The sequence below is a fragment of the Falco rusticolus genome, chromosome 15 (genome assembly GCF_015220075.1).
Source record: "Falco rusticolus isolate bFalRus1 chromosome 15, bFalRus1.pri, whole genome shotgun sequence".
Lineage (NCBI taxonomy): Eukaryota > Metazoa > Chordata > Aves > Falconiformes > Falconidae > Falco > Falco rusticolus.
The window spans coordinates 19620465-19644164 of record NC_051201.1 but is presented as its reverse complement, the minus strand read 5'-3'; the positions used below and the strand labels follow the sequence as shown (position 1 = coordinate 19644164).

General features: G+C 43.6%; 1 protein-coding gene across 9 annotated transcripts in view; it reads left to right on the top strand.

The window, feature by feature from the left end:
* Nucleotides 1-23700, top strand: part of SLC12A4 (solute carrier family 12 member 4) — a 61393-nt gene that overhangs the window by 3278 nt on the left and 34415 nt on the right. For 2 of the 9 annotated variants that reach the window (XR_005107665.1, XM_037409036.1), the window contains exon 1: nt 7944-8201. Coding sequence is in view for 4 of the 9 variants with exons in the window: in XM_037409036.1 (XP_037264933.1) it covers nt 8060-8201 (142 nt within the window). In the remaining 5 variants the exon portion in view is untranslated. The other 7 variants (XM_037409043.1, XM_037409037.1, XM_037409038.1 and 4 more) reach the window with 7 other exon arrangements.

Below are 23700 nucleotides of genomic sequence, written 5' to 3'. Positions count from 1 at the left end.
GTTCAGTGGCCATCTACAGCACGGAACCAACTTGGAAAAGCTGGGTATTATTGCAGCTCCATCACTTTCTGGAGCAGGGTGCAGTGACGTAGCAGTTTAAGCCAGTGTCAACTTTGGCTGGTGCATTCCTGCCCTGTTTCTTTGCTGCATGTTGTCTCCCCTGTCCCTTGTGACAACACTCGTGTTTGTGTAACTATATGGTAAGCTGGTCCAAGGAGCTGATCTAGCTGAAAACTAGTTGGTTTCCTCCCTCAAGTGATGGGTTTCCTGCGGATCATGTCAGTGATTGGGTTAACCACGTTCAGCGTTAGTGGAGGGGAGGAGCGGCAGAGCAGAGCAGACTGCAGCAACTTGGATTTCTTCCATTTGCTATTGAAAGCAGCAGCTCCTCTGTTTACTCTTCTTGGATTTATACATATGGAAATGATCAAATTGCTTCAAAATTTGAAAATGTAACATGTCTAAACTACAAAAAATATTAAATGATCAGAAGATTCTTGCCACTAACAGTGAATTTCATTTGCTATTAAAATTTGTTGGATTTAATTTGAAGACCCAGAGCAGTATGTCAGTGGATCTGCTGAACTGTTTTCAGGACAGACTGTGACGCTGAATAACCCCTTCTTGGATTCAGTGTTTCAAGAACATTTTTTTTCCTAATGTGGTCTTGATTTTTGTCTTGTTATTTTACCTACAAACCTTACATCTACATAAAACAACTTGAGATGGTGTGGTAGGTGTCTGGTGCTCCTATAATTTTCTTTTTTTATATCTTTTGGAAACCAGATAAATGGAAAAGCTTCTACTAACTTTCATATTTATTTATAAAGTTCATTATGTAATTTATGTCAGAGGAAAAACAACTGGTGGCAATGGGAAACATTTTTGGCCCATTTCTGTATTTCACAGATGTTCAGGATCTTTGGTGATTGATCTAGAACCTCTCAGTCATTTGGTCCGGTATTACCAGATGAGCCTGTTTTGAGCCTGTTTCACTTCCTGGCACTCAAACTGCAAATGTTGCAATTCTTTCCCCAATGTCTGTACTGTTTGAGAAATTATTACAACCTGTTAAGTCTTTTTTTGTTGTTGTTGTTGCAAAGCAAAAGCAACAAACAACCCCTCTTCCTAAAGCTGTGACCTCAGAGAGATACTAGACCTGGTTCAGCTGCTTCTGTCATGAGTCAACAAATAGTGGGGAAAAAACCCGCCTAAGTAAACAAAAGTTCAGCATTTAGCTAACATCGCAGAAATGTTTCTGCCTTCTTCTAGTCAAGGCTCTTAGCCCTAGTGATCAAAACTCAAATGAGAAGTCACTTAAATTTGCTCTGTTTCTGTTGCTTCTCCCCAAATTGTTTTGTCAACTTCACTAGGATGACTCTTTCCCACATATAATGGGTAAGTATTTTTCCCTGAAGCCCTTTCTCAGCACCTGGTCTCGCTGTTTTCACAAAGCATTTCTTTTGCCGGTTCTGCAATGAAAGAAAAGCACAGGAAACAAGAATTCAAGTTCCCCTGTGGGTTGTTGCTGAGAAACAAAGACTAAAATAGCTAAGATTAAAACTGAAGCTGATACAGGTTTTGTCAGACAAATCAAAACAAAGTCCCTTTAGACAGCAATACAAACATTCAAAAGAAAAACTTTAATACAGCTTTGAAGATTTCATTTGAATTAACTTTCCTGAGTGTCCTCCTGTAGCTAAACTCAACATCTAAAGAATCTTGTCTAGGCCCGTGCTCAGTTTCTTCTCTGAGCTCTTTATTAAAAATTAAACAGATGATGACAAATCTGTCCGTACTAAAAATGTAACTGCACTGAAAATTGATCCCCGGACAAAAGAAAAATACACAGCAAACCACTGAGTAGTGTTTTTCCAGCATCTTAATCCTACCCTGAAAAGTACTGCCATGTTTAACAAGTTTAGTGGAGAAAACCTGACTGAGTGGGGGAAAAAAATAATCTCAAAGATTTAATAACTTTTCAGTCTCTAAAGATGAGATTAAGGTATCGTGGCAGAAATGGCTATGCCACATATCAAATACAGTTATGAGTATAAATGGGGCAGAAGTTCCTTGAAGTGACTAAATTTTGAAGTGGCACCATAGTGTCCTCTTGTGGTCTTTTAATGTCTAAGCTGTGATGTGTTTTCTGTGAGAACAGCAGCAAAATTTTCAGCTGCAGTTAGTGTAGGAGCTCCTGTATACAGGTGTAATGTGACCTTCCCTTGCCTTATTTTTCTCCTGGAAATGGTGTGTGGAGGATTGCACATTGCATCTCCCATAAGCTCTTACTGCTCTGTCCCCAGTTCTTTACATGTGGGTATACACGTTGTGGTCCTCTCCAAAGGACCTCTTTCAGTAGCTGCTTAGCTTTGCCACGAATGAAATAGATCCTGATCTTTGTTAGTGAGAAACCTTTGCTGCAAGGTTGCTGGTTTCTGGCCTGCTTTGTCCACACAGCTGGTGTGATCCTTGGATGAGGAGCAGCAGGAATGTGCTGAAAACGGAAGTTCGCTATGGTGAAATGCTGGTCATGAACTTGCAAAATTTCTGCCAAGCCTCGTGTTGAGGGAGGCTGTACCTTGGCAGTGGCAATTTTTGTTTTGTTATTTTTTCTGATGGTCAGCACTGGGGTGTTTGTCACCCAGGTTCTACTCTGGCAGAAAAAGTCTTTCAAAACAATAGTTATGGATCTACTGCAGTGCATATCCCAGCCTTCCTCTTTACACAGTTTTAAATATCTGTATTTACATTTTGATATTGGTTCAAAACTTGCAAGTATGTAATTCTTTCAGGTGTCAGGGCTTTGTGCCTAAATGTGTGGGAGATAACTGAGCAGGGCTTCAGTTTCCCAGAGAATTTTTTACTATGTTAGATCGATGCTATAGAATCTGCAAGTCTATAAATCTGCAAACCTTTCCACTAACCAACAATCCTGTTTCTGTTCTACCTGGATTATTTTTTTTTTCTGGGCCACTACCCTGCTACTAAGTTGATAATCCAGGATATCTCAGAAATACTTTTCATATCATATGGTTTAGAAATTTCCCATGGTTTCCACGCATAATCCATAGATTCATAGATTCACAATTCATAGATTGTCCCATTGACAAAGAAGAGAGAAGCATTATACTGGCCTGTATTGAGAGAGATGCAATTTGGTTATTATCTAAAAGATCAGAATGCAGGTATTCCACTCAAGAAGTTTTACATATTTTGGATAAACACAATTATGGATATTAAGTCTCAGGCTTCTCTAGGGCACTGTACATATACCTCTAGGCAAGCCACATATTCTGCCTGGGGACATAAACATTACAGTCAGCAATGACACAGTAATTGGGCAGGTTACTCCACCAATGAGGCATTTCAAAGCTTCATGCACAGAATTAGTTTTTTTTGTAATGTAATTAAAAGCACTCCAAACAATGTTAGGGGCAAAACAAATTTACAGATGAAGGCAAAAAAAAAACAAACAAAAACCCCCCAAAATAATCTGAATTGTAATTTTATGACATACTTATTTCTAAGGATGACACTTCTTGCTTGGCCTTGATTTTCCTAGTTAGAAAAAATAAATTATTTTCTTTAAAATTAGGCATCTCCCCACAAAGAAGGGAAGATAAGAAAAGCTGTCCTCAAACACAGTTTCAGATGCTGGCTCCTTCTATCCTTAAGCAAATGACAAAGCACTTTCATTGAGAAGGAGTTGAAATAATGTTACTTTTTGTTGTTTGATTGAAGTTAACGTTATATATTGCGAGTCCATAGGCTAACAATAATCCACAGCTCATTTGCAGGGGCCTCCCAATGCGTGTACCACCTCCCTTTGCGAAGGCTGCGGCAGGCTGTTCCCTCCACTATATCTTTAAAAGCACTCCATGATACTAATATTAATTCTATGTTTACTTTCTCCTAGGATGACTGTATGCACACCACACGAGAACCTGTGAATTGCTGTCTGTCAGGGAAAGCCTGAAACACCTTGCACAAGTAAGTCAAATCTGTTTCTGTAACAGCCAATGCAGCGTGCAGTCAGGCTGTAAAAGCCAAGCTGCTTTTTTTTTAATATTTGAGTGGTGTCACCTGTAAAAAGAAGTGTTCAAGGCAAACTTGACCTTGCTTGCCTGCCCTGCAGATTTAAGTTAATTTAAACTCTTCAGCAGTTTACCAAATTACCCTTCTAGAAGACTCAGAGTTTCTCATAGAACCTTTTCCTTCTGGCATAGTTGTTTACTCTGGAAGCGTACTGACCCTTCAGCTGGAAGCTTATACCTACTTAAGGCAGTTCACAAATACACAGTGGCTTACTAGTTAAGAACTGAACTGGGTCTTTGCTTATATGATTTCTAGGTAATAAACGATTTAGAAAGCAGTTCCTGATCGTGTATCAGAGGGGAGACCATGGATTTGCTGATTGTTAGGTTGCTGATTTCACTGATGCTCTTAACATATATTAGAGTACCAAGAATTTAGGCCTTTTCTTATCTAATAAGCCTTGATTTTCTAAGCTGGTCTCAGTGTTTTTCGCAGTGAAACCACAAGACTTTCTTAGCAGTTCAGTTTTTCTCTGTTGGGGGTGGGCTGTCTGGTGTATAGACAGGAGGGGGAAAAAAAAGCAATTAGTATTATTTTCTCTGCTCTTTCACTGACCAGTCTGTACCCTAATGAAACCATAATCCTGAATTCCATTTAGATCTGTAGAAAACAGGTATTTTTTGTATAAATTTGTAGAAAAAGGTAATTTTTGTAGAAATTTGTAGAAAAAGGACATCCCCATTACTTAATGAGAGGTAGTGGTGTTGTCTCAGGTAAATGCTGTAGTATTATAGATCATCTGGTTTCGTTGCAGCCTCGTATTCGTATCAGACAGCTTTTAAACTTACCATGGCCACTCATACCTTCAGATGTAACAAATCAGTATTCGTACTCAGGGGTAAAACAAACAAACAAAAAAGTCAGTCACCCAGGCTGAAATTTCAGTTCTCTTACAAACCAGATGCTAAACAACAAAGTTCATATGGGTAGATAACGTCTTATCTGTAAATATGGGTTTTCTCCAAGTCTGTAAAGAACCAGTCTTCAGACAAAAGAAATATTTTTGCTTCAATAAACCTGAATTGTTTCCTAGGGCTAAATTCTCTCCTAAGACACTTGGATATAGTTTCCATTCCAGAGAGAGGAGTTGCTGGTATACATGCATGAGCTTGATTTTTTTTTTCCCCTCATGCCATACAATTTCAGTGCCATTGTTTTGTGGTGGCATAGATGCATTTTTTGGTGCCTAAAGACAGCTCCTTGCTTTTGAAAGCTGGTCTGGCAAGATGAGAAGGAAGTACCCGGTTTAATTCTTCATCCTGAATAAGCATGACTCCAAAAACATTAACTCTTGAGACTTATTTCAATTCCTTTTTCAATCTCCTTTTTCTTGGACAGGTTACTTAGACCAGAGTTTCACTCAAAAGCTTTATAAAGTGGAAAGCAGGAAAAGAAGACAGAAGACTAAGCACGAACTAACTTGCTCAGTGGTGAGTTATCACCTTGCCCTTTTTCTATGTAAAATTCTTTGCCACCTGTTATTCAATCTTCCTGTTTTCCTGGTAGACTCTAGCTTATTAGGTCATACTTACTGTGAACACTAATGAAACATAACTCAGCAAAAGAGGGTTAAACAGAAAATGCTACTTTTTGGCCAACTGTTCCACTTTCCTCTGGGGAAAAAAATATTGAAGATATTAGACAGTGGACTAAGCGGTGCACTGGGATGTTTCCAGCCTGTCAGAACTCATGTCAGAACATTAACAGAAATGCTTTCTAGATTATCAAAATTGGCCTAATTTGCCCACAGAAATTGCTGGTAAAACTTTACAGACCTCATTGAGATTGTATTTCCAAATATGCTCATTTTAGGGTTACTGTGGGGAAAAAAAATAATCTCACCCTAGGTCTTCAAGATACCATGAGTTCTGAATGGAGGAAAACCTGGGGTTTTTTTATCTCCTCCAAAACTGATGCAGCTGTTACTGAAATGCACGTGGCCACATGAAGATTATTGTTGTTTTCCTTAACAGAGCAAAGATATAAAGTAAAATGTAGGTATATGAAAGCACAGGAGTCTTAGAAGCCTTTCCACCTGTCTGATCAATACTAACAGGTGTCATTGCTCTGGCTTTCCCCAGGGGTGGTCTACTAGCAAGTTTGTGTTAAGTGAACTGAGAGACCCATACACCCTTATCAGCAGTCACACCACAGCATGGATCTTTCTTGTTTATTTCAAACCCCAGCTATTTAAAAGCAGACTTACTACTCAGTTCTTGTGAACGAACCATTCTCCCTCATTTGTCTCTCTTCTGCTCCTTACACAATTTCTTTCTTTCAGCGGCCTGGGGATTGCTTTGTCAAAAAGGTAGGCCAGATTGAGAAAGCTAGGGATAAGGTTCTTCTGAGCGTGGGAAATGTCTAGTCTTACCCTCCTCCTCTGCTCTAAGCCTCCCGCCGACCCCTGTGCAATCTGAAGGCAAAACTTACATCAGTGCCGGACTGACCTGTCAACGTACACTGATTTCTTGATTAAGGGGTATTGCAGTCACTAATCTGCAAAACTAGTTTGAGCTGATAATTCCATAGTAAAACGCACACACCGCTCCCTAGAGCTTTTTTCAGACAGCTGCAGAACGCGTTAAAAGGGATCCTTTATTTTCAAGGCTAGCTTTCAAACAACACAGGCTATCAATTGCGTTATCAGCTATTAATTCATAATTAAACTCCCTGTGAAGGCTGCTGTGGACGAAACGCAGCCAAGATACCCACCGCTGGCGCCAGCTTTTTGAAACGCGAAGGCGAAATTGCATTTCGCTCCCCCCGGGCCAAGAGATGAAGCGGCTGGGCTGGTGGCCCCCGCCGCCACTCAGGCGCCCACCCCGCTGCAGGGAGGGGGGGGCGCCCCCCGCTGCCCCCGTTATGAAGGGGGGGGAGCACAACGGTGCGCGCCCGGCTGCCAGCCCGCTGGCGGAGCATCAGGGCCAGCGCGCCCGGCCCTGCCAGCCCGCTGCCTTAGCAACTGGCTGCTTTGCGTGTGGCTGGAGAGGAGATCCCCCCGGCTCCAGCCGGCGCTCCAGTTTCCCCGGTGCAGCGTTTTACCCCACGCTCCCCCTTTCCCTGGGGCTCGCCCCCTCGCCAGGGGAGCCCCCCGCTGCCGCTACCCGGGCGGGGAGCGGGGACCGCTGCGCGCCGGGACCGAGCGTGCAGCGCAGCACAGCGGCTGGCGGGGGGCGGCGCTGCCCTGCCGAGCGCCGCCCTTCCACGGTCCGAGGGGAGCCCCAAGATTTATTGTTGTTTTTTAATGGTGTCTCTGCTCCCTCAAAGCGCCGCAGGGCTCCCGGTTCCTCCGCCCGCGCCGCCCGGCCCCCGCCAGCGGAGCCACCGCCCCGCCCGGCCCCGGCGCCGTGGTCGTCCGCAGGCGCCCCCCCGGGCTGGGCGCGGCACCGCCCTCCCCGCGCCGCTGCTGCCCAGCAAATGGCGGCGGGGGCGTGTGTGGTGCGTGCTGGAGGCAGCCCAGGGCACGGCGGAGCGAAATTTCCGCCCCGAGGCGGCCCGGCAGCGCCGGCAAGGGAGGGCCGCGGGCGGAGGGCGCCGAGGGGGCCCGCCCCTCCCCGCCCCGCTCCCGGCGCGCCGCGGCTCCCGCCGCCCCCAGGCCCGGCGCCCGTCACGATGACTGCGGGAGGAAGGCTCCCCCTTCCCCGCGCCGCCTCGCCGCCTCCGGCCCCTCCTCCGCGCCCCCGCTGCTGAGCGCGGCCGCCCGGCGGAGCGACCCCCTCCCCCGCGCCCGGTCCTCGCTGCGGGGCCGCCCCGGCCTTGCCCGTCCGCCCGGCGGCTCGGGGGCGGCGGCCGCCGCTCCGCCTCGCCGCCCCGGCGGCTCGGAGGGGGAATGGGTGGAGTTGAGGAGCGCGGTTTCCTGAGAGGAAGTGACCGCACGGGGCAGGAATGCGCCGCCGGCTCCGCGCCGCGTCCCGCCTGCCTCGCTGCGGTGCCGCGGGGAGCCCTCGCCGCCCCGCCAGCCATGCCGCACTTCACCGTGGTACCGGTGGAGGACAAGCACCGCGCCGAGTACGACAGCGTAGAAGGGCTCAGCTGGGTGGACTACCGGGAGCCGGCTGCGGCGCCCGCCACCGGCGACTCCTACGACACCGTCAGCTCCGACGGTGAGCGGGGCATGGCCGGGGCGGGGGGGCGGCGGTGCCGGCCGCTCCCGGGGCGGGGGGCCGGGGGCGAGCCTGCCTTCCTCCGCTCCGCATCGCTACCGCACACAAAGGCGAGGGGCGGCGAGGGGCGCCGCGCCCGGAGGAGCAGCCCTCCCCCCCGCACCCTCCGCGGGCTCCTCCGGGGCGGGCGGCGGCCCCGCTCGTTGCCAGGGCCGGGACGCCGCCGTGGCGCGGCCCGCGGGGGAGCTCGGCCCGGCGGAGCAGCGTCGCCGCCGGCCGTCAGCCAGCCCGGGCCGGGCGGCGGGTGGGCTCGGGGTGCGGTGGCTGGGGTGGCCCCGCCGGGCCGGGACCCGCCCCGGGGATGCCCCTCCACTTGTTGGTAGCCGTAGCCCGGGGCCGGCTGTTATCGCGGCTCCCGCAGGCTGCAGTCATCAGAGGCGATAAGAGCCCGCGGAGATACGCTCAAACGTCTCCAGCGCTCCTCAGCCCGCACGGACGGGTGACAGAATTCGGTTGAATGAGCCGAATCCCAGGTGACTGCTTTTCTTGCTTATGTCATTCCCAACGCGCCTGCCCAGCCGGGGCTCGCTGCCTCTCGCCGGCCCCGGCGCACCGCAGCGTGCTGGGCTGGCTGTGGCTCGCACAGCTGCCCCGGCTCGGCGGAGCTGCTTTGTGTGCGCCGCTAATACATTCCGCTTACAGAAGAGGAGCACGTAAGTAGGAGGGGATTTTGGGTGGTGAGAAGTACGTCCTTTCATTAGGCAGCTCGTATGGTGCTCAGCCTGTCTTGGTGTGCGGCTGTGACTTTTAGGTATAAATCAGTTTAAATACGGCAAGTCTTTTTACGGTAAAACTGAAGGCTGCTTACATCTGGAGAGTAGAGCAGTTCTGGTAAAAAGGCTGGTTTAGCTCTTTGTGGGATCTGTTTCTTTTTTCTGCCTTGGTTATTACGTTTAGCCCTGTAACCTCTTCAGGAAGATCTTCCCACGGGCTCAGCTGGTGGATTTGACTTACCCTCTGTGAATCATGTGTGACTTTAGGCAACAAAAGAAAAATCAGTAAACACCTGACCTGTTCTTCCTTGCCTGTGCAGTCAAACTTTTCAAGAGTGTGAATGTTATTCAGCACACAGTAATCCCTGAAGGGAGCCTGCGCTGCTCAGGCCTGTGCTTAAGGAAGCGAGCAGGCTTATTTTGCTGAGTGATGTTCGACTGTCATGAGATCAAGGTCCAATTCCTGCCTTGTCACCTTGTTCAGTTCTCTGCGAATCTGCGCCTCTGTCTCCAATATGCGCCATTCTTTTTCTTTCTCTTTTTTTCCCTTTCTTTCTTTGCATCGTTTTCAAACAAATTTTAAATTTCATACACCAAGTAGCTTACGTAGGCCTAATGTCCATTGTGTCGGTTCTTTTCTAGCGTGGGCATTTTGGAATGAGGAAAGGTGGGTGCTTTTCCCATCTTGTGTGTTGTCACAGACAAGGTGAGCTCTAGCCCTAAAGGCTGTGCAGGACTTTGACTTCATTTTGTCAAAAAAGGTCTGTTTTATTCTTGGGTTACTGAACATGCAGTTCCTGCATATGAAAGTAACAGGTGTTTTTCACCCATCTCAGCAGGTTGAGGCGGAGACCTGGTGGAGTACTTTCTCCACTAGCTAGCCTTGGCCATGGCTTGGTAAGTGTGACTTTGTGGAAGCCACTGCTGTGGCGGATAAGGGAAGGTCAGTTCAAACCGCCTGTCATTTGGATATCAGACTGTCTGTAGGATGTTTGCAAACAACACGCTGCAAGATACTTGGCTCCCTGTCTCACAGTCTTATCAGCAGCCAGCAAGCCGTGATCTCTTAAGTGCTGCTATTCCGACTGCAGCATGGAACCACGCTGCTGGAAGTTAGCTGAGTCTCTTTATTTTAAACAAACTGATAAATATCTAGTAACATCTCTATTAATATATGGTAGTTAGTTCTGTTTCAGTTTGAACTGTAGCTGCCTTCTATTTTTTAATTTACTTTCACAGTAATTAAGCGTTGTTTCATATCCTCAGGGTGTATGTATAAAGATATGTTGTCTTGCCTACTTGTACTGACAAGCATGTTCTTCTTCCCTGCAGCCTTTTCTGTCTTCCTAGGTTTCTTGGGTTCGTGGCTCTGTAGAGGGGAATCTGAACTCCCTTGTGTTATTCCTTTGGGTTTCGGTGCTTCGTTCTACATCCTGTGCAGAGTACCGCAGCCTCTTGTACTGGGGGAGCATTGATAACGTGACATGGTGGGGGGGTCGAAGCTCCTGTTGACCACAGAAGTATCTCACAGCTGTTTAGCACTGGCTGGAGCAGCGCTGTGGACCAGAGGGAGGAGAGTGACCCTCCAGAGCCTTCTGGAGCCGCTGGTTGTGGGGTTCGTGGAGGGATTTGTTGGTGTTGGTGATGCCCCTGGTTCCAGCCAAGGTAAACTGTGACTTGAGTATGCAATTCCAGAGTTTTAGGTTGTGGCCCTAGCACAGGGCATGTGGTTTGTATGGCAGTGCGTGAATGCACACAGAGCTGCCTGAGCAATGCCAATTGTCCAGTCTTTCTGTGCGATCAAGTAGCGCCACTGCAGTCGGGACGAGTTGTTAGTTGTGATTGTTCTGATGAATCTTCTCCACGCAAGGTTTTGTTTTATCAGCTTGCTATTCAGAACCTTATTTAAAGACTTCTTTGGATTGATCAGAGATGGGTTAGTCATATGGCCCTTCGTGACGGTCTGTCATGGTAATGTAACTGTTCATAGCGGGTGTGTAACAGCGTGTGAAGCAGTTACTTTATTGTTCAGTACTCCTTGCGCAATCTCTTAGGCTGTTGCTTATGATTCTGACCGATCCTGGTTTCACTCTGCCCTTTTTGCTCCAACCTTTATTTGTCATAGCCTTGGTTTTGAATGTTGTTTTTTTTTTCTGAATTTTGCTTTCTTTAGGACATCAAGTGATACGGTGTTACCTAAACGCTACAGACGTGGAGCCATTCTGCAATAGAATTTCTTGTCAACCATTTCCATAAGAAGACATTAGTCAGTGTGCAATAATTTAGCCTTCCCAGACAGCTCCAGTGCTTACTTGTGAATAAAATCAGCCTTTTTTTTCTTTTTCTAAGCATGTTCCACCAACTACCACTGCTTGTAATAGATTTTGACATCTTCCATTTAGCAAAAGGAGTACAAAGAATTATTCTGTGATCCTATGATAAACATGTGAGCCCTGCTTTATGGATCGGCAGGGATGAGAAATGTGAGTTTGGCATCCCTTCAGTCTTTGAAATAATGCCAGCACATTAAGTTGGGTACAGAGGGTAGGAAGAGGGACAGTGGGGCCTGAATAGTGTTTAAAAAAACCAAATAAGCTTTGCTTTAATAGGAATCTCAGCTCCACAGTGATTGTGCACCCTGTTAACCCAAGCGCAGCCATGTCATGTGTCCTGTGGGAAGTTATTTATTTTCCCGTGACTTTTGTTTGTGGAAATGAGACACTAATCAGCTTGGTGTCACTAACCAGCTTTGGTCAGCTGCCACCCTTGGGTTTTGCCAATGAATTGCTCTGCTTATGTTCCAGTTATACATGGCTTCCTTTCAGCCCAGAGTTTTCTAAGTAAACTTGAGACCTTTTCCTCACGCTTACAGTCTACATCAGTATGTACAGTGCCCTTGTGCAGCAACAGGTTGTGCTGGTCATTTGCAGTAAGCTGTTTTCGAGAAGATGGGTGAAGAAAGTTCTGGTGTGATAGCAGTGTGCTTATACCTTAGGTTTCTTCCCATTTCACTGCTTTTTAATATGTGGCAACTTACTAGTAAAGGTTTTAAGCCTTTTGCAAGACTTGAAATAAAGCTCACATAAAATATGTCTGAAGATACTTTCAGTGGGGATGCACAAACCATTCAAAAATTCCTTTTCAAAGGGCTTAATTTGTATATGTAGGTGTTTTGGCAAAGTCCAGAGATAGATAAAATTAGTGATGTGATGAATCAGGTACTACATCTAAATAGTAGTGACAGAAAAATATGTGCAAACACATTTTAGGTTATCTTAAATTCAAGAACTTCTGCTAGCAGCCATGTGGGTAAATGGCAGTTACAGTGGTCATAGGAGGATATTTTTGCGGAACCTCTGTAGCACGTGCATCTTCAGCAGCTTTAATACTGCCTTAAGATTGCAGAAAGAAGTCACGGAGGAGGGAGCCTGGGGAGAAGTTGAAACAGCAGCTCTGATTTGTTTGGGAGGAAAGAAGGTAACCCGAGAATAGAAATGTGCAGATGTCAGTGAACTGGCTTTTCGTTGATTTGTTTACTATTGTCTTGCTGAAAATGGTTTGGAGACTGTACCTTCTTCAGTTTGGTTGCATTTTGATGAGGAAGGAGGGAGTTTTGTGTTCTGCTAAGCTTGGCATCTGTTTTCCCTCTCTGTTAAGTTTAATGGGTGAATTTGAGATATTAAAGGTGTCCTGTCAGTGCTAAATATGTCAATATTCATCCCAGTCCTATAAGGGATACTTGTAGGATACACAGCAATTTTTTTATCATTTCAGATGCAGATCCTGAAAGGGGTCTTAGCAGTAGCATCATCAGTGTGAAGTCCTGTATCGTTTTTTCTTTTTTTTGTTAGTGCAGTCAGCAGCTAGCACAGCACTGAGAGCGGTGCTGAACTCTGCACTACTTTTCTCAGCAATACAGGTGCATAGATAAGTGGGCTCTTGCTTTCAGATAAGGAAAGATAAGAGTGGGGTATGTGAAAAATGAGAGTGGAGAAGTGTTCTGTGAGACAGTTGGCTGTTTATAACACTTGCGTGGGTGAAGCAGGTGGTATATACTTTCTTTATAGCTTGTAAGCAAAGGAATTTCTCAGAGAAGCTCATTTTAAGTGCAGCCCATGGTGAATACCTCAAATTTCTTATAGCAGCATGAGTGTCATAAGGTTTAATTCATCTATTAAAATGCTTGCCTAGGAAAAGAAAAAAGTTCATGTTACTGCATAAACTGTGACTTTTGCTAAGCATGTCTCTCACACCTCTTCTGATTTGTGTGGTGATACAGGCAGAGCTGGAGAGGCTGCAGCTGTCCAGTACCAAGGGGATCTGGGTGCCAACTGCTGGCGGCCAGGAGACTTGGCTAAATATAGAAAAACATGGGCCTTTTTGTGGGTTCTCTGGCATTTCAGTCATTTGGGAAAGCTCTGGGAAGGATCTTTGTGATAGGTCTAAGTGATCTGAAAGCAGCTTCTGTAACTGTACGTGTGTGTGTATGTTGCAAAAAAAAAAAATAAATCTGAGAGAAGATAAGAAAAAAATTTCCAAACAACCCTTTGTTGGTCTTTGGTAGCTGCTGAGGTTTTGTGCTTCTGAGAACACCTGCATATAGAAGACTAAGCAAATGCACATGAAAAGACATGGATTTTCCATCTAACTCTACCTGCAAATGCTCTCGTTTTGGTTTGCTAAGCGCCCATTTCAAACCTGATTTGAGACTAAATTTGGGGTTTTTTTTATATGCCGAAGCTATACCTTTTATTCAATCTCTGCACTTTTCTAAAGAAATTCAAATAAATTTTGGGATTTCTTACCGTGTTTGTAGTACATATCTCTCTCATGTATAAAATTGGTCTCGGTGTGTGTTATTCAATTTCCCTTACAAATTTTTTCAGTGTTTCACTTCCTTAAAGAAAACGGTGACATTTCCATTCTATTCCCCACTGCAACAAAATTAAAGAATATATTTTTGCATGCTCTTAAATGTGAAGTTTAAATCTGCCTTTTGCTCTAAAGTTCTATGTAGAGTCGAGATTAAGGTCCTTTGCAGCCTCATTGACCAGGAAATGTAGCCAACTAGTAAATGCCACTAGCTGAAGTTAAAGAACCACCACCACTGAGGAAGTTAACACTTAGTGATCACTGCTTTAAGTGTGTAACAGAATGGGTGACACCCAGTGCCACAGGGAGGGAAAAGCTGCATTTGGTGAGCTTCCCCTTCCAAGACCAAGTTAAAGGTTTACACCTCTTCTTGACTGTGTTGTAACAAATAATTTAATGTACAGGCTGATCTATATTACAGAGAAATTGCTGTTATCACCAGTATGTGGGAACAAGATTTATTTGACCCAAGGGTTCGTGTCTTCAACCTGATGGTTCAAGATTTTGCTTTAAATACTTTGATTTGTGACCTGAGCTACAGAGGAAAAAAAAATATGTACCACTTTAAGACATGGTCTAAAGCCTATTGGAATTACGTTTTAGGGATGTTTCCATTCAGTAACCTTTGAATTGCACGTTTTGAATCTCTTAATTGTACTAAGCTGAGTTTTATTTTCACAAATAAGAAAGTTTCAGGGTTTTTTTGTTTGTTTGATTGATTTAGTAATAAACCCTCTTAATTATTATTTTTCAATAGGCATCTGTTTAAATGATGCCAAGTGATCCCTTAGCAATGAGTAGTTCTGTTCTTGTTCTTTCAGTTGAGCTGCTTTGGATGATTTCTTTCAGTATACTTGGATTTTGTCATGCATGGAGAACTGTGCATCTTTCACAGTGGCTGCTGTACTGGCTGCTAAGCAAACAATATCTTCTTTTTAAGCAAGCAAAATAACGAAATACCATACACACAAAAATATTAGTCTTTTAATGAAAGCAAATAATTGACATACATTTAATGTGTTCTGTCTTTAATTATGAAAAGTCTACGTGACCAGGAAAAATACAGCTTTTAGAATGCATGTGGAGTAAACTTCTCCAGGTTTTGGATATGATAGCATTTTGTATACTGTTGTGTAGCACAGGTCCCCTTTCTTCGGCCATTCTCCGCACCCTTATCCGCAGGTTATTTTGTAGGCTGTCTACTGCCTGTTTGTCCTCAGCGACTCTTAGTTTACACGCTGTTTCACAAGTCTCATGCTGTCACTTCTGAACCATAAAAAGAAGTTAAAGGAGTAGCAATTTTTCCTGATAGGTCACGTAATAGGGCTTTAGATTTTGTGGTAGGTATTGGGTTTGGCCTGGAGAAGAAGACTGTTTGCTTTCCAGCAGTCTTAATTCATGTCTGAGCAACAGAGGTATAGGTTAGAACAGTTCTGGGTATAATTTTGTTCACAGTTGTTGGTACCGTTAAAGGTGCTTGGTGGATTTTTTTTCTTAATCATCTTTTGATCTTCCTTCTGCTCCGTAGGACAGAGAAGTGAAGTTCAATCTGCAGAAGAGAGTGCTTATTGCCCAAAAGGAGCTTTAGCTTATGGATGAATGGGGGAGGTTCAGAAGTCGGCAGTTTTGCCAAGTTAGTTATGCTTTGCTGACTGGAAGCAGCCTAAGACTTGTCCAAAATGTAAATGAAATGGCATTTTGCTGAGCAGAAGATGAGAGGCTGGTGCCAGCTTGGGCTGGGCAGCTGGGGCAGGGGGTGAGGGAGGAGACTGCTGGTACTGTTGAGGGGACAGTCATCATCCCACCCTCATATTGGTGGTCACAGTGATGTGATAGGAAACTGGGAAGCTCATATGCTTAGGGCATGGCTTAGCAGCATTTCCAAAGGTATTCAGATTCTGGGTTTGCCTAACGTCCCCTGGAAGGCTGTCTCACAGGTCCGTCCCCTTCACTCCAGAATGCTTAGTTGACCCCCTTCTCCCCGCTCACCCGAGTGACCTAGAAGCTCAACTTTTTCATTGATTGACATATGGTCTCTAATATAATTAGAATGCAATCCATTGATTACTTTGGAAATTAGAATCAAAGCTATAAGCTGATGTTGGAAGCTGGCTTGCAGGGAACCATTGCAGAGGTTGTATAACAAGATCCTGGGACAGGAGAGGTGGCACACATCTCTGTGTTCAGGGCAGAGGGATGCTTTGCTATGTATAGATTCAAGCTAATTATGCCTGAACAAACCTGTATGTATTGGGTTTTTTTTCCTGCAGTCTAATTGCCAACCTTCATTTTCATCTCCTACCAGTAGCCAGCGATTTCTTATCTGAGGGGTTTGGAACATATGCCTCTTTATTGTGAAGCAAGTTAGACCATCCAAACTTTTGTCTTTCGCTTCCACATCGAAGGGAAAAAGGGATTTTTATGGTGTGCCATTAGAAGCTGCCCTTTTGCTCAGAGTAACTCCTAAGGAGGGCAAACTTGTTGAGACTTGCTCTTGCACGCTTTAAATTGCTGATTGCTGCAGTATAACTTTTTTTTTTTTTAATGCCCTGGAGTATAATTGTTTTTCATAAAATTATCTATAGCAGTGCTACTCTCTGTTATGACACTGTCTCTGCTTGCAAGCTGAGCAGCCCCGAGCTTAGCTCCTGTGTGCAAAGTCCACTTTTGGATTTCCCATGTAGGAGGTCAGATCCGAGTCAGGACTCAGAGTAATTCAAGAAGATGGTGTAGCTGCTGCTGTCTCTGATGGAGGACAGCACATCAGTGTTTCTCCTCCGCCTTCTACCTTTGCATTCAGGAGCTTTGCCTTCTTGATACACTTCTAAATGATAGAATGCACATCCCTTTTACTACTCCTTACTATAGTATATATTTGTATCCAGAGCTGATGCAGAGGGCAAAGGTAGAAGTTCTTTAATAGTCTTGCAGGTCTGATTTAAGAACCTACTGCTCCCAAACGTTTTCTGCTTTCTTCTGCTAAAGTTTTCACTGTCCAGTCTGTGATTTCACAATACAAAGTGTTCAGCAGCAGTACCACTTGTCTGTCTCCTCCTGGCACGTCCCCTTCTTTTCCCTTGATTTGCATTTGTGTTCTGCACCCTGTACTGGGGCATGATCCCCAGGGCACAGCTGTTTTTAGAGCATCACAAGCCAACCTTTGCCAGGCTTATCCCAATTCAGTTCCCACATGGATCTAGCTTATATCTTGGCTACTTTGCCTAGGCGGACACAAACCATTCACTTTTGATGTGGCGGTATGTTCCAGAGAGTGTGGTGGTAATGGCAGGGATTAATTTCAGGGACATTGCAGCCAAACATGAAGGGAGGTATAGCTGAGCTATGTTTGGGAAGTCCCGTTACTCTATGACCAGACAGTGGGATGATTATCTGCTATGTGTTAAGATGTCTTTTAGCATACATGCAGGGAGCTTTGAAGCTGTAACTCAAGGCAACACGTGGAGAGTAGTTGCGGTATTTTGCCTCTGCCCTTTTAAGACACTGTATTCTGTACTTGGTGGTAGGAGCATATGTTTAGCAGGAGCAAATTGACTGTTATGTGTCCCTGAGGTTCTTCTGACTTTGGTTCTGTTGCATTGCTTGATGTAATTCCTCGCTGTTGGAGCAGAAGGCAGGTGGTCTCATGTTGCCTATTGCTCCTTGAAGAGTTTCTATAATCTAGCGTGCTGTACTCGTTTTGCTTTGATCCTCTTGCAAACCGATGAACTTCTTGTAAAATGATGATAAAAGCCCTTGTGGCTTCTCCATGTATCTGACTTTGTCTTGATCTGTGCTGTGTGTTGCACACTGAAATATTTTCTGCTATTTTGGAAGACCTGTGAGCTCTTCATAAACACGGCTTTGAATATATGTATTTTACAAATGCTGTGGTTTGTTGCTTATTGTGTGCAATATCAGAGCGCTCTCTGCCCTCTAAAATGCTTGGTGGGATGGAGTGACTTCCTTTGCCTGGGGAAGTCTCATGCTGACTTGTACTTTCTTTAAGTATTATGACAAGAGTTACAGTGAGTTTTGGCTGGTTTTAGTACTTCATGCTGAAAGGTCAGCTCTTCATCCTTGGAGCAGATACAACTTAGTTCTGTTTTGTCTTTCTCTCTCTTTTTTTTTTTTTTCCTTCCCCCCCCCCCCCCCTTAGCTTAAAAAAAAATCTCTCACACACTTTGTTTTCACATGCAAGAGTACTTCTCAAATGTAAGAAAAATCTGATGTTCAGCACTTTCTGTGTGAGATAACTGAATACAGTTAAAATATTCAGGGCTTCACAATAAGCTGTAAGTGATTACAGATGTCTTTTTACTGTTTTCTAGGAATGGATAGTAGATGTCTGTTAATATACTTTGTGTAGTATGTAACACATAGAATGTACATGCACTGAAATTTCCAAAGTGATTAAACCTCCTTTTTCTGTTATTTTCTGTACGTCTGGAGATATTTAGTTAGCAGTCTGGCTCATATCTCCTCTATTTCTGCTTGTTCCCTGTAGGAAATTTTTTGAGCTGGCGGCAATACTGAATTAATGGTTGCTGTTCCCATCTCCTTGTCACTCACACAATTGTGCCTGTACAATTGTTTCTTTGGCACATGTTGATCTGGAGAAGGGAGTAGTTCTGTCTGAAATTGTGGTGTGTGCTGTGGGTTGGTTGTTTTGGTGTGGTTTTTTGTTTTGTTTTTTTGTTTTTTTTTTTTTTTTTAGTTTGGATTTTGTTGTTCTCTCGCCCGTCTTACTGTGCAGCCATGGTCAGCTGAGCAGGTATAGGGCTGAAAAAGATTTCTGTGCTTGGTATGGGAGAGGTGAATTGAGTATCGCATGGAATCTGCATGCTGGTCTCATAGAGATGTATGTTGCTATCTCTCAGAGAAAATGAGAACATTCTACAGCAAGGTCAGAGGCTTTTCCTGAGGCAGGGAAAATGCTGGAATGCTTCTCCCTATACAGCACACCCCGTCTCAGAGTATCTGAGGTGCCTTCATGCATGTGAAGGGATGGAGTTTCAGGGAGGATAGTCGTGAGAAATGATTTGGAGTCGTTCCACATGAAAGAACCTCTGAAGTGGATTACAGTGAAGTACAAAGGTTGTTTTTATAGTGTTTTTTTCAGCTGGCAATGACAAGTTACATTATGAAAGCTCCTAAGTGATGTGAGTTCCTAAATCCAATTTTTCAGAAGTGACTTGGCATCTAATTTATATAGGCATTCACCTACTGGATAGGTCTCAGTGTGGTGTGTGCCATCCAGAGGACCTCACTACGAATGAGCAGAATGGGAGGGGGTTCTAGTAATTAGGAACTGCTTAGAATCATTACGTTAGTATTTACTTATGTATCTTATATAAACCTCCATTTCATCGTGCTGATGCATTTTTTTTTTTTTCCTTTGTGGTCTTGCATACAATTCATCCATTAATTGGTAATCATAGTAAAAAGTATTGAAGATGGAAAGAAATACATCACTGGTTTCACTTGAAAGCCGAAATGCCTGAAGGGCTAACGTCACAGAGCTATACTTTTCCTGGCATTAACAGGTTTTAAACGCTGTCTTATTTCACACTGGGCAAGCAGCACATTTGTGGCATTTGCTTTCCTGAATAAGTGTGCAAACAGCTGGCAATGTGCCTCTTAAATGTGGCTGGTTCGGGATTTCACAAATAGCGTTTTCAGTAAGATCCTGACATTTGTGTATTTTTCTCAAGTGTTGAAGAGATTAGAATGGCAGGATTATATCTGTGTCAGTTTAGCTTTCTGTGAGAAACCCTTTTGCTTCCTGAAAGAGATCAGTCCCATTCAACATTGCAGCCAGCAGCCAGTTTGTCAGAGGAGGTAGAAAAAAGTTATGTTGGGAATATGATGCTATGAAATTTGTCCGATCCTCAGGACTTCACAGAGGCGGCATTTACTAAAGCATGTACTAAGAGCAGAAGGAAGAATAATGGTAAACCAAATTACTGAAAATGGCAAAGAGCTATTGCTAAAGGGTAAGTACTTCATGTTGATATTAGTAACGACAAAGGATTATAGTGTTCAGAAACTATCGGTGTATCTTAACTGAAGAATAAAATCATTGTGCTTTCTGAAACACAGGATTAAATCCTTTGAGTTGTGCAGTGTTGGTCAACTTGATTGGTAAAGCTGTTCTCTAATCTAGTTTTGCAAAGTACAGTAGAAGTCTGATATAACTTCACGCGTGTTTATCTAGGGATAAATCAAAGATCTGTGCTTAATTGTACACTTAATTCTGTGCTCTGGTGCAGCCTAACTGTTGCATAGGGTGTTCTGTGGGAAGGCTTTGGCTGTTGCTTTTATGTAGAACACAAACAAGCGCAGCCTTTAAAACTCTGAACTGTTTCGGGGGAACTAATATATTATCAACAATAGACCTTTTTAATTTGCTTTTTGGCAAACCTGTGCTTTGTGTCAATTTTGTAGATGCCAAAGCTGTCGCTGATTATAAATATATACGTGATGCCTGTGGTGTAGTGTGTAATGAATTTTAAGTAGTACACCTTTCCTAGTCAGGTTAAGTTCAGTAAAACTCAAAACTTTAATGACAGTGTCAGTCTAGCAGTGAAGTACATAATGTTACGTGTTAGTCTGAAATGATGAATGAACACACTATGATCTTAAAATACTCATGAATGCCGGTAGTTTGGCCTTTAAGCTGCAGTTTCTGGTGGAAGCGTGTGTCTGGATGCGGCATGGGGGAGTTCAGTGTCAGTGGGGCTGATAGTTTGAGCCAGTTTCAAACGTAGAGGATCTCTTTGCTGTCTAAAAGCTATCCAGGTGTCTCTCCTCTCACATAGCCTTATTGTTGCGTGGGCTGTTATCTAGTGCAACTTCAGCCTTTATTTCCATAAAATACTGGGTCAGCCTGGAATTTGCAGCTCATGCGTCCTGCCACCCTCAGTGAAAAAGACCTGGTAGCCCAAGGTCTTCAAAGTGAACTAGCATTAACAAAATTTAGTTATTTCATTACCAACACCTAGTGTGCAAGTGTGGATGAGTTGTATCAGATGCAATGCTGTATTTCCTGTTTTTCCTAATTCTGATGTAAATATAATACTACTAATTAAAAAAAACAAAACCACCCTCCAACACCCCCCCCAAAAAAAACCCAAAACCAACCCAACAACCCAACCCACCACAAACAAACCACCAAACCCCACAAACAACTGAACACCTAAACCACCCCAAGCCTAAGATCTTAGTATTTGGAAATATTTTGAGAACTGTTTTTTCTCAGCTTGGAATGTCACTATCAATCTTCTGCTACTGCAAAATAGCGCAGTTCACATTTTCAGTTTTGAAAAAACTGAAGATTAAATCCAAAATCATGACTTTGTTTTTGCATGAAAAAAGTGCTTTGGAAAATAAGGACTGCTTTGTAGCTGAAGTGAAAATAAGTGTTTGTCATTGCCAGATTTGTGATGTCAGGTGCCTGTTCTGCTGCCATCAATGAGTTGGTAATCAGAATTTTCATTTCAGAAATGCTTCCTGTTTCTGGCTACCTGTGTGTTGTCCATGGAGAAACAAACATTTCTAATAGGCTGTCTTTTTTATTATTTTTAAATAAGTTCTCTACTTTGGCCTAAGGATTTTTACTAAGCAATTGAAAGTGTAATTTAAGAAAAGAATCAATATCTGATTTCTGTTTATGAAATTTATGGATAATGATATCTGCAAAAATACATTTGTAATCAAATCAGTTGTTGTAGTCTCCTGAATGAACCAAGGAAGAGGTTTCATAACAGTTCTGAGGGTGAGTAAGGGTTTTGTTTAGCCCAGCCACATGTGAAGAACCACATAAATAAAGTATGTAAGCCAATTTAGAATGTATTTGAAATCAAATTGTCATCTACATGTTTCTCAAGTTATCTTAACCTGAGAGTCTGCTGATACCCTTCAACAATACTCTTGAATGCTTTGCTGCATTGAAGTGTGGAGATACCAGCGTTCTTGGAACTACTAGCAAAAGGCCAAGGAACTTGTTAGGGTTTTCTGTTCTTCAGCAGTGCTCAGTTCTGCAAAACTTTACTGCTGGTGGCAATGAGAAAGCATGCTATCTGAACATAGCACGGCCTTTTTGGAGTTTTATCTCACAATACAAGTGCTCGGGAAAGCAGTATCGTTGTTAACATCTGGAAAGTGCTTTCTCAAGAACTGTGTTAGAACAGTTTCTTTTGTAGAAGCAAACAAACCAAAACCCCAAAGTGTAGTTAAAATGGACATGGACAGCTTTTTCTATTAAAACTTTACCCTTAAGGCTGTGAACAAGTGTCCTCAAAGATAATGTTGTGACTAATAAAGTTACCCGATTATGCAAGGAAGAAATATTCTGCCTGAAAAGAATTTCTGTTTGCAGCAATCCTGTTGTTCCTCTGACTTTTTTTTTCCTCCCTATAGAATACCTATCTTGGGTGTAGTCATTTGCTTCTCGTCTTGTGAGAACAGGAAATGTAGCAAACCTATTTTGGTTTTTTGTGGTCAAAAAAATCAAACTGAATTCTGCCCTAATTACCAGTTGCGTAGAAAGTTGCAGAAGACCTTGACACATGAAAATCTGGAAAAGCATAAATAAATTGGAACGGAACTGGCTAGCTTTCAAAGTAGGATAAATTTTGCATACCTTAAACCATCCATAAATCAGGTTTTTGTTGAAGTTAGAGTCTCTTTAGAGGTAAGTTGCAGCAGGCCGAGATGTGTGTGAAGGAGAGGCACCGCAGGGATCAGCGAACTGAGCCATCCCTTAGTAAAAGGTGCGCCTACACGGTTAGTTGAATATAGCTGCCTCCGTTTAGATTGCTGAAATTAGCTTAAAGGAAGCCCGTGCCAACTGCTTGGGTATCACCTCTTAATTTCTAATCTTAGATTCCAGTGTTATTGGTAGATGAAATATTACAAGTACAATTTTTATTTTTTTTAATAGTAAAAAAGTAAGAGTAAATAATGTTCTCTGTGCATGAAAATAGCTCAGTGTGTGTCCCTAGCTATCACAGGCTTCGTGGCCAGTGATGCTTGTAAAATAGTGTGTGAATAACAGAAAAAAGTGGTGTTAGCTCCTACACAGTCAATTTCATTACAGTTGTGTTGTTTTTTTTTTTTTTTTTTTTTTTACTGTGGTGTACACAGAGGAGTCTGTACGTGCATGGTACAATTACAAGTGAGGTAGTAACCCGTATGCTGCTCCAGAAATTCAATTACATTGAGGGGAGGAGTGTTGGGCTGTCCTTTGAGTTGGTTTTCTAGTAAATATCTGCTGTTTGTTAGTTACAGAGAGGTAAATAAACCAATGCATTTCTTTGTCAAGCCTAGCATTTCACTTCTAATTCTGATTTGTGCTCTGGTTCACCCTAAAGTTCTTTAAAGATATTTAGGCCCTCAGTTAAGATTTAGCTCTTGATATTTCAGGCAGGGAGAACGATGGCAACTCTACATGCCATGGCCACAGGCTGTAGCCATATCTGGAGCTTTGTCCAGCATACTTGCCTAGCCAAGCATGTCTGAGGGTCTCTGCGTTCCTCTTGAGAGGCTTAGCATGGAGTAGGTACCGCACCAACTTGGTGTAATTATCTCAGGCATATATGCTTGTGAAAGCCAAGCAGCGTAAGTTTGTTATCAAAGTTCAGTCCTCCTGGGAATCTTTATTTATTTTTTTTGAATATGTTTTAAGCCTTACCACAGCTCAGTTAGCATTACTCTGTTTTTCACTTGTTATCTGTGCTGTGTCCGTCTGGGCTTTCGGCATGCCCTAACTTGTCAGCTAGGTAGAGCCTCCCTAACAACTAGGTGGGCGTCTCTCTGAGTTAATCGTGTCCAAATGGAAAGATCTAAAGTTGTTG